At 35.6% G+C, this 12,232-nt stretch overlaps 1 protein-coding gene across 1 annotated transcript in view; it reads right to left on the reverse strand.

The window, feature by feature from the left end:
- Positions 1-12,232, reverse strand: part of LOC132132661 (fibroblast growth factor 11-like) — a 50,507-nt gene that overhangs the window by 18,476 nt on the left and 19,799 nt on the right. The window contains exon 2 of the mRNA XM_059545125.1: positions 1,468-1,578. Coding sequence (XP_059401108.1) covers positions 1,468-1,578 — 111 coding nt within the window. The remainder of the gene's footprint in view (positions 1-1,467; positions 1,579-12,232) is intronic.

Here is a 12,232-nt window from a genome sequence, read left to right on the forward strand (position 1 = left end):
ATAACTTGAGTGTTAGATGACGGTAATGTAAATGTAAAAATAGAGGAAATGTTCATGAACAATTAAATGTCCTATATAAGTCGATTCTGATAAAAATACAAATAAAAATACAAATACAAATAATAATAATAATAATAATACAGTCAGCTGATAATTGATATACTGTACAGCTCTAGACAGGCTGTAATATCCAGCTCAGTTCTACTTTGAATCATTATGTTTAAGACTTAAGGGTGCAGGATATTGACAAAAAGATAGATTTTTATTTATTTATTTGTTGATAATTAGACCATAGTTTGGTCAGTGTGTTTTTGTGAAGCCGAATCTGAAGTGACATGTAGGCCCTGTCCCAAATGGCACACTTCATTTGGACTTTCGGTCTCGTGGACTTAAATTGCGTGTGCTCACTGAGTATCATTCGGCATTTTAACACTCTGAAGTGTGCTCAGCAGCGCCCCCCTTGTACCCTTGAAACGGTCTTCCATGAAGCCCGCATAGATGTAGGCTCCGCACACTTTACCTACCCAGGAATCCTTGCGAAATGCCAATCAGACTACGGATGGGAGGAGATTTCGCTCAAGAGCAGTTAATGACATGGCTGAGAAGAAAATATTTAAGTGTAGGTATCATTACAGTTTTTATGAACTAGGTGTACATTTTACCAGTTGTTAACTACAGTTTATACAAACATTATGGTCATCAACCAGTGGTTGATATCTCAAACATAATAATAGCGCGTTGAATAATATGATCGCATTATGATTAATTAAATAAATAGGACCAAATGTCAGGGCTTTACTGAGTCATATGTAAACCTGGTATTTATATTTAAACCTGTAAATTAATCTGAAACTCACGCACATGTTTATTATGTGTTAAAATTGTAATCTTAGTTCAAATGGAACATTATGTATTATTACAACTGTATACATTATTTAAATAAGCATGTATATATTGTCTAATGCCCAGGAGGCATAAGCAAAAGCAATCAGACCAGACCAGACCAGTCCTGAGTGTGCCATTTGGGACAGGGCCTTAGTTGTATTTACATAGTTGAATGGAGCTCAGAGGTGGCATAACTGCATTTACACTAAAATTTCAATTATTTTTTTTTTTTATTCAATGTTTAGAAATTAAATGATTGAATATTGAGATTTGAAATTATAAAACATTTTAAATGATTTTTAAAGATGAAAATAAAACTGACAGTAGCTGAAAAGTCCCTGAGTGGGTCATTAAATGTGTTACTGAATCATTCACTCAAACCATTTGTCCAAAAATGCCGATTCATTTAGTAACGAAACACCACTGTGTGTTTCTGACAGATATTTTGTTTTATGTCCGTCTAGCAGTCACAGGCAAGGACACAAACAGACACACCTCAATAGTTTCTACATCTGACCAACCAGAGGTCACACACTGCGCCTGTCAGTTGTGAATAACGAGTGAGAAAGAACATGCGCTTACAGAAGCAGCTGCCCTCTTCCCTTGTGCCGTCCATGGTGCCATCCGGCAGCATCTGCAGGTAGTATCCGTGCTGGCTGTACAGACGGGTGATGATGCCTTTTAGCTGAGGATCTGCAGACAAAAATACAAATCACAAGCACACAATGTTAGTCGGTGAAGAAAACATCACAGCTTGACCTATACATCATTAAAGCTTACACAGCTTCACAGAGTCTATTCATTATCAGCAGTTATGCTGCACAGGTCATGTTGCCATGTTGTGCACATGTTTAGAGACATGTCTTCATACATCGCTAACTCAGTTAACTGGATTTGATAGTTGATGATTTGGCATGATCTTGGATTATTTGGTTCTTCAAAGCTTATCCTGGACTTGCTGTCAAAGCAACATGGCCCGGTTCCCCAAAACGTTCTTATCGCTAAGTAGTTCTTAACCTATTCCTTAACCTCTCTCTTAACCTTATGGCACGGTTCCCGACACGTTCGTATGCTAAGTATATCTTCTGTAAGTCACACTTACGTAAGGTTGGTCTGGACCATTCGTAGCTCTCTCTTAGCGTTATTTGAGCTCATGACGCTACTGTACAGCAGTCTTTAGAAACCAGCGCAGCGAAGTACAAGTCAAACTATGGTATGTTGACAATTTTGTGGCTCAACAATGATTTTCTGTTATTTTTTTAAGACTCATAATAAATTATGTTCGCAATGGATACAGGCCTATTTATGAAGTTGACTTTATGTGGTTACAGAACTAATAAGGTGGTAATTAGCCTAGGCTTTTTCGTAATGTAATTAAAGCGAATTGGCAATAATTTTTTTGATAATTAAAATCTGGCAAACAATTTTGCTCTAAATGGCTAAGATCTTTAAATGGGTAAGCATGGTGGTGTCCAGTAAGCGACCAACTATGGCAGCGATCCAACATGTCCTTATTGAATCAAAGACGGAGCCGGACTCGGAGCCGTTTAGTCCATGTCAGTTTTTTTATTTGGCAAAACTTAAGCCCTTTTGACATTTTGCCTGACAGCTGGACCTTCCCAGACCTGCGCTGCATTTAGATTTAAGCCCTGAAGCCCAGCGCAGGTGTGTCCACACAGTCACCAACGCCCTTCTGCGCCATGCCGGGGATTACATCCTGGTGGATGGCACACTCATCCCTATCGCCAATCCATCAGTGATTGATCGGGAGGAAATATCGCGAAAAGGATACGCGACCATAAACATGCAGGTTATAGTGGACCATAGGAGTGTGATCTTGGTGGCAAGGTCCAGCAAAACTTCAAGTTCCCTGACGAGAAGCTTGGTGCCCTTGTTTACGTTGCTTCCCCACCATATTTTGTATCTAATTCTCTCTCTCTCTGTTCATTGTAGATAGGTTGTTTTTTTATTAAAAACATAAACCAATTGCAATCAATACCGCATTAAACAGAAGTAACTGCAGCTGCTTGCCAATCAATTCTGATTGTAAAGTACCTTACCATTAATATAAAAGTGTATTATATAATTTTCATAAGTCGTTTAACCCATGTCAAAAAGCGGCACAACGGGATAAGGAGGGTGGATGATTAGCAAGGGATACCCGGTTCGTCTAACCGTCACAACATATCGTGTGAACATATTACTGACCATTTGATAATTTAATTTATAGTCTATAGTCTACTGATAACTTAAACTATGTTAAAATAAATGTTACTGTAATAATTTGAGGAATGCATAGAACGTGTTGTCTTTCTTAACACTGTAATGCACCTTCATGTGAAGTGGAAAATCAATTCATGAGCAATCGATGCCAACTAATTCAGCACCCTGACTTTGGACAGCGCTCTTGTAACGTCGGACGTAAGAGGCAGCGTGCTAAGAAGCTTCCTAAGGGACACTTCGGGGAACACACTTAGAAACATCAACAACTTTGGTAAGATATATCTTTCGATGTCTTCTTAGCACGCTAAGAGTGAACGTTATCGGGGAACCGGGCCCAGGTCCATAATCTTAAACCTGCCCAGGAACATATTTATTTAATGTAAACAGGATTAGATTGCATCTTTTTAAGTGGAATTGATATTTAAAATCTGTCCCAGCCAGTTGTACTTTATTAAAAGAGTACCCTACTAATCCGGGGACAATCATTTTAAATAATAATAATAAATTATAATAAATTAATTAGAAAATAATATTATAATGTTGTGTAATCTATATTACTATAAACACAGCCAGTTTTAGGCTTTAGATTTATTTGTGATAACATAACTACTTTATAATTGTTTTAGAGTCTTACATGCTGTAAAGTAAATCTGAGTAGTGCATTAAATTACGGGGAACATGAGAACATGCAGTAATCTTAGATAACTTAATCTAGATATTTTAATCAGATCCGCAAATTTGTTTGAAGAACCAAATTAACCAGAGATCAGTTATCACGATTAGAAGGTCTGGCATCTTTCAAATCCTCTCAAATGTATTAAGCGAGGTACAAAGAACAGGACCAGGTAATTCAGTTCAAACTTCCTTATGTAAAAAAGAAAAGAAAAACATGGAAGAAAATGTATTTCCATCAAACATTTGGGGGCAGTAAGCTTTGTGATTTTTTCATTAAATTGATCAAAAGTGACAGAACACATTTATAAATGCAGTTATTTTGAACTTTCTTTTCATCAAAAAATCCTGTCAAACAATGCATCACCGTTTCTAAAAAAAATAATAATTACACAGAAGAAACAAAAACAAAAAATATTAATAAAGTTTTTCTAAATTGCTAAAACGTTGAAACCATCACTCACTTTCTCAAAACCTTAAACACAAATCCAATACTTAAACTAAATTAACGAAACCTCTGACTCTTCCATCAGTCAAACAATCACTGCAAAACCATTTCACTTGCACTCAAAATCAAACCGTGCTCTCAGATCACACACGAGTCAGTAAAATAAACACTACAGAGCATTCATTAGACACTACAGAGAAAAATGGAGAACACCGGATCCAGAACTTCACAGAAACAAAGCATATAGTATTGAGTAAACAATTTTGCAATTCTGTAAAAAAAAAAATAAAAAAAAGTATAGTAATTGCAACTGAGTAAGGTGAATATATTGTATAGGTCTACTGTACTGCAAAAATAGTATTTTGCTGAATATTGAATAGCACTGAATTGTATATATTCAATACTGCAAAAATACTGCAGTCCAACTGCAAAGGCCAAAAAGGTCAAATAGAACTCTAAAAGAATAGCATGTTACAGTACACTCAAATACTATAAGTTTTGCAATTGTAAAATCAGGGTCAGTGAGAGATTAATTCTGTCTTAGCATCATGTCGTTGTGCTTTTAGTCCAGCCTGAGGACTTTGTCCACATCACTGTCTTTTTTGCTAGACAGATCCAGCCTTGATAACACTCTCTAAACCTTACTCTTTCTCTCCTCATCCTCTTCCTCCTCATCCTCCACTTCTTACATGTACTCTTCCTCTTCTCCCTCTCAGATTGCTTCTATCTATTGTTTGTATCATCATTCAGTCACCTGTGTCAATCGTGCACTCTGAACTGGCTCATATTTTGTAAAGATGGTTTGAGAACATCATTAGAAAGAACTGTGAACAATTTTGAATCGCTGAATGTAAAAGATGACAACTGTGCTTTAGTTGTGTTTAACTTTTGCCGCTTGCATTTTGCAGCACAAATGCATCATGGTGTGTTAAATGTTTAAGTGAATGAGAATGTGTTTAGAGTTTTGCAAAAAAGAGTGCATTAGATTTGCAAATAGAGCCTAATTTCCTGAACGGTTTAGCAGAAAGAGTGCTTTATTCGACAAATTGGTTTAAGCTAGTGAGAATTTGGTTCAGTGATTGTTTAGCAATTTAGAAAAACTGTAAGAAATGTTTCTTGAGTATATTAGAGCATATCAGCATATTACACTGATTTATGAAGGATCAAGTAACAAAGACTGAAGTAACGATGCTGAAAATTCAGCTTTGCCATCAAAGGAATAATAATAATAAAAATAAAAAATCCTAATATTACTGTTTTAGCTAATAAAACATGAAATCCTTGGTTTAATAAACCTATTTATTTTTATATAAACTTAGGACAACAGTTTACAACAAGAAAAAATATAATATACAAAATGTTCTGCAACACTTTCTGGTAGTCAAACCGTTGTGGAATATGTATTTCAACAAGTTAACTATTAATATCTGTGGTTACTCTGCTAGGACACCTTGAGGGGAACTGATTTCATACAGTATGTCCATTAAAAATCACATTTTTGCACCCCGACCAACCATTAGAGAACAACTGGACTAATTTAGCATCGCTATCCAGAGCGTAGCTGTTTCTTCCTCACATGAAGTTGCCTCAAAGACCTGAAGGGTCAGATCAGAATAGACCACCTTTCTCAGGCCTCACATATATTTTAGATAATGCATTATTCATGAACACTTAGCATTCATAATGCACTTGACATTTAAACTTGTTCATGTATAACTTCTTGAAGACAGTATTTGCTCTCTTATTCCCTGTGACCATTTTACTTTGAACGCTTCATCGTCCATCCCATAATATTGTATTGGCGTTCACCTAATCTTTCTTTTTAGAGAAGCTTTGGTCTCTACAGGACTTTGGCTAATAAAATGTGTTTGCTACTCTATAAAAGATTTACTCGCAAGTTTATTTAAGAGACTAGAGGAGAAGAACAAAAGCTGAATGTTTTATTATCACAGTCCCTCCCGTCTACTTTGTGTTGATTTTAGAAACAAGTGAAAGGGATGCTAAACAGAAAGTTGCTTGTGAACAGACTAGTTCTAATAAAATAGATGCGGTAGTGACCATGCTAAGAACAGTTTCTTAGGAACAGCTGATTTGTTCCCTACAATGAAATTCAAATGAAAGAAATCTCTCAAGGAAAAGGGTAATTTAAAAGCGATTATCTGGAGGAGTAGGCTGGCTTATTATGAGCTTCCACTGCGAAGTATATGAGTTAAAGGTTTGTATTGTATAAATGTCAGTCTGGTGGGTTAAAAAGACAGTCAGTCTCAAATGTGCATACTTCCTCATGTCAAACTCAAAATGAACTAAGAACTGCTTTGTTTTTATTAATGGTTGGTTGTGTGATCCAATAACAAGTGGATATGAAGATCTTTTCTCGTCTGTACAGCGAGTGTGTGTTCTTAAGTGTGTGTCATTTCTCTTTGTTGTCACGTCACCTTTAACAGTGGAGAGAACTGTGGTGGAATCTGCTGAACTTTTCCCAAGACCTGTTAAAAGCTTGTATTGATTTCACCCATGCATATCATGATATAAATTCCATTGACACAGAGGCTGCAAAGCTCAGGTTTGTGTTTGTTTCTGATTGTGTATGTGCTAGTTTTGTTGTTGCTGTTTTATCTCTGGTCTGAGATCAGTAAGAAGTGTTGCTAGGAATAAGAAATTATTCTTTATTGAAGTACACATGGGAAGCTCCTACTTCCGAACTGAACAGTCCGGTGTGTTTGGTGTTTCTTCAACTACAGGCATTTTGGAACCTTTGGAACCTAATATATATATTTATTTTTTTAACTTAAAACTCTGGGGCAATTGTAAAACTATACTGTCTATACAAAAACAGCATTTTAAAAGCATCAAAAATAAATGTTTCCAGGCCAGTTTTAATGTGACTTTTATAAAAAAAAAAAATTAAAATAAATTGTTAAATGCCTTTCAGTTTTAATAAATGTCGAAGCCCGGAACAAAACTATCCCTTTATTATGATATGTCACACATTTATGTTAAAAACATAAAAGGAGCCAAAACAAATTCAAGTAATTAAGGAAAAGGGTCTTTTTTTCAGTTTTACAAATGGATAAGCATAAGTGAATAGACCTGCATCACATTACACAATGTATATTAATTATTCATGCATGTTACCTAGGAGATAGTAAATTTGTATGAAGCAAACCGCAAAGGGTGAGTCATTAGCTTTTACTGACTATAAGCTCTGTAATATATAACAAATAATACTAAAATACTGCAATAGAAGTACTTTGCAACAACTTTGCAATACAATTTGCTACAAAATATCAAAGAGTTGCTTTCCATTCTCTTTCATCTGGAAATATCAACCTCCCAATTCTGAGTTTCCCATTAATTTGCTCGGTCATTTACATGACATGAAATTCACGATGACAATATTTCTGATTAATTTCCCTTGGTCTCTTACTCATTCTCCACCATCTCTCCTTCAATTACCCATATGGTGTAATAATATAATGCATTATCCAACCAAAAGGGGAAGCAAGTGATTATTTGCAAGCGAGGTGGGGGAAGGAATGCATATGAAATAATTTCATTATTAGAAGATGGCTCTATACATATTGGACAGGCATAAAGTATACACTGACAACCTCATTTGATAGACAGCTGAAGCATGACAGGGCTAATCAGAATCTCAGCACCCCTCCAATGGAATGCGACACTGATGATTCACTCTAGAGTATCAATATAAAGCACTGGGTTGCAAACACCATCCCATGCTACTGTTAAAGAGCGGGAAACTGCGGTTATCGTGCCTCTTCAACACCACATCCAAAAACCAGCATGACACAGCAAAGCGACAGAAAACACAAATACGCATGCCAACATGGTGTTTAGCAGCATTTAATGCAGCATGACATTTTGTTCTAATTTAGTCCTGCGTAGGAACACAAGTAACTGGTGGGTTGCTCTCAGTATCTATTGAGAGTGTTTAGATTTGCGTAGTTAGTCACCATGCAATTTTACTGCGGCTTGAGAGTAGTTTTTCACATGGCATTTATGCGTATATATGATTGGCTAACCAGGTATTGTTAAGCTCTATATTTATATGCAATTGCCATGTTGAATTTCTAATAAAATGAAAATGGAAAGGAATGAAACTAATGACATAGGGAGAAAAAGAAGAGAAAGAGATTTGAAAGGTGCTATTCTGGGAACTGGATTACAAAGAACTGTATGAGAAAGAAGTCCCCGTCCCCCGGGTGCTGTTTATCCATTGGAGGTGAGGTGTGTGTGGGGAGTGGAAGTGTGCAGTGTCCAGTTCCAGCCTGATACAGATGGTAATTTTGTCAGAGATCACTGAGCTGCTGCCAACTCCACGGCGGAGAAACAGCAAGTGACGGTTGGAGTGCCGTGCCGAATCCTGCCTGTGAGGACCAGCCACCAGCTTTTATTCTCTCTCTCTCATTCAGACTCACATGCATTGGATGAAATACTGTTTGCCAGGATTTAGCAAAGTGACTGGAAGCTGCTACGGCAAAAAACAAATGCTTGAATTCTGTTTATCTTTGATTCATTTAATCTGTCATTATTTGTCTTTCAGCTTCTCATCTCCTCACAGTTATCTTGCAGTTCCAAACCCATATGATTTTCTTTCTTCCGTGGAAAAAGAAAGGAGAAATTTTGAAGAACTGAATTGGTCGCTCTTTACCATTACAAAGACAGCATATTAGGGCTTTCAAGGATGCAAAAAAAACCATAAAAAATAATAACAGGGAGCTACAATACTTGACAATTCTTTTGAAGCTATATGATGTGTTCATGAATCTATGAATAAAATAGTGAATACAAATAAATAATTAAATAATTATGGAGAAATGCATGTTCTGACTTAACTAAGTATGTAGTCTTATTTCCAAATGAACCAGTGAAGCATCATTACAGTACATTTGCTCCAGTGCAAATCAATATTACTAACAATTAATCTCATTAACATCATTTGTCTTTTGACTCAAGTAATTAAATTGGCAAAGAGTTAAAGTAAAGGGATAAATAGTAAGAGCTCTTGAAAAAGTGGAACTTTCTTGAGACTGCAAGATACCAAAGGAACAAATATGTTTTCACCAGTGATGAACTCTTCAAAGCTCACTTCACATTCAGCACATCATACAGTGAGGCACTTTACAGTTGCACCACAGCAGACATCAGGAATAAAGCAACTGAGAGGTTAGTTTATGATGGTTATTGATTTAACAGGTCAGGAACGATCATTAAATGTTAACAGGTTTAAAACTTTAACATTTTCATCATGTCTTCTGTTCAAACAAGCTTGTGTTTGTACTGTGCTTTTTTTTCTTTTTCTTTTTCTTGTTTTTTTCTTTTCTTAGGATTAAACATTTTGAGGTTTCCATACAGGCTGTGTGGAATATGAGTGGTTTTCCTTCTAACTCAATATACTACATAGGATATATTTCCTTCTTACAGTTTAAATATACACTGAGCCAGTGGAATAAATAGAAAGCTTACACTATAAGAAATTTTTATTTTGGCTCGTGTTACAATTCACCACTATTCTTCATTGGAGGTCAAATTTAGCTCTATGTGGAGTTGTTTTGGGAGTTATTTCAGTAGCACTTTTTGAAGTGTTAAAATACCTATTTAGGAAAATATAAAATCTTTTAGAAATGAATTAACATTCCCAGTTTTCTAGTGTGTGATTATCTAATGAGACTTGACTTTTCTAAGCATTTGCCAGAGTTACAGTCTCTATCGTTTTTAATCATTACTGTGGAGCTTTACTTAAGAAAAACTTCAGAGAAAAATGCTTGTGTTTTTCAGAAATTATTATATCCAAAGTACAGATGAGATGCACCACTTTACTAGCAAATCTATAAAATTACTCTCTTAATAAATATCTGAGCCAGAAACAGTAACCGTAAGAAGCAGAGCATGGTGAAAGATCTGTTTGCTTCATGATTCTGCTTTTTATACTGTGAATGTGTGAAGATAAAAGAAAGTATATGTAAAGGTAGAATTGATAGTATAGGGAAGTCATTTCAGACATCAGAGTGTCTGACGGGAGAGGCAACAGCGGCAGTAGTGTTTGATCAGTCTGTGACCACTATCACGGACACTGGGGTGAGTTGTGTGCCTCATATTGATCCTTGTAGTATACCAGCTACAAACTGTCAATTTTACAATGTCCCATCAGTGATAGTGGACGAAAGTCAACAAAGACAGAGTCCCACGAGGGTCAAAACACTTGCAACTAATCATGCAATGTTGAAACAGAGGAAGTCAAGACTCTTCCAAACTGTTAATCATGCTAGAATCATCTGGAACTCTGAAACAAAACCCAAAGGAATACTGGGAGGAAATATAAATTTAAGAAGCATACTGGCAAAAATAGACCAGATCCATAATTTACTTACTGATTCTAATTTGGATTTTTTTGTGTATATCTGAAACTTGGCTGAATCATAATGTTCCTACTGACTTAATTAATATACCAGAATATACTTGCTATAGGAGAGACAGGGTCAAAGGAAGGGGAGGGGGTGTTTTAATTTATATTAGGGAGCATTTTAAAAGCCTAGAACTTGAATTAAATGTGAATATGGAGTGCTTGGGATTGAATGTAATTCTCTCTCCAAACATACATTTTTAACATAGTTGTGCTTTATAATCCTCCATGTCATGAAAAATCTTCTTTCTCTCGTATCAATCGCTGTGAATGTATGATATTTAGGGACTTTAATATTAACTGGATGGCTAAAAGTGGCAAACTACAATTAAAGTCAACAATGGAAAAATTTAAATTCAAACAGCTGATTGACAGACCCACTAGAATCACTAGAAAGAGTGAAACTCTTATAGACCTGATATTTACTAACAGGCCAGAGAGAGTAACAAAAATATATAATCTCATTACTGGCCTTTCAGACCATAACATGACACTGACTGTGAGAAAACTAACAAAAAAACGTCTACTTCACCATAACAATATAGAAAATTCAAGTATAACAACAGGAATACCCAAGTCTAAAGAAGCAAATTTTGAACATGATTTAAAGGAAGTTAATTGGGAAAAGGTAATTAAAGAAACAGATTTAAACTACAGTGCAAGCAATTTCAACTATGTGTTAAGGGATCTAATAAGTAAATACACAAAAACTTGGAAAAAAAACATCTAAGAAACGTTCTCTTCCATGGTTTAATAGTGACATCCTTCAAATTATTAAAAGGCGAGATATTGCTCTTAAAAAGTCTTTAATAACAAAAATTAATACTGACCACCTTATTTATACGGGATTGAGGAATAAGGTAGTATCAGAGTTGCGAAAGGCCAAGACTAATTATTTCTCTTAACTAATAGAAGAAGCCAGTGGAAATAGTTCTAAATTGTGGCAACACATTAATAGGTTAACCAGTTCAAGTAGACAAAAACACTTAAAAATAAATGGTCTTAAAGTTTGTCATGACTTGATTCATAGTAATGAGGCTATTGCAAATGTTTTTAATACTTTTTTTATTAATTCCGTCCAAGAATTAGCAAGTAATTTTACAGAGTCATCTCTTGAAGAGCTGGACAATGCTCACACAGGCTTCTTCTATATTAAAGAGGTATCTTTTGATAAAGTTAAAAAGGTGATTTCAAACATGAGTAACTCCATGTCTAAGGACATACACAACATACACGCTGCACTAATTAAGAGATATGAAAGCTGTCTGTTAGAGCCAATTACTCATTTAGTAAATTTATCAATACAAACAAAAATGTTCCCAGAGAGCTGGAAAACAGCAATAATTACACCGATCTATAAATCGGGTGAAAAGGATATAGCAAGCATTTATAGGCCTATTGCTATCCTTCCTGTAGTATCAAAAGTTCTGGAAAAGATTGTTGCCGAGCAATTAGTGGAACATTCCAACCAGTCCAACCAGCTGCTTTATCCACTGCAGTTTGGATTTAGAGACAAACATTCCACCGAAACAGCAAACTGTTATTTACTTGACAAAATTAAGGAATCACTGGATGAAGGA

The sequence above is a fragment of the Carassius carassius genome, chromosome 49 (genome assembly GCF_963082965.1).
Source record: "Carassius carassius chromosome 49, fCarCar2.1, whole genome shotgun sequence".
In the NCBI taxonomy this organism is placed as follows: Eukaryota; Metazoa; Chordata; class Actinopteri; order Cypriniformes; family Cyprinidae; genus Carassius; species Carassius carassius.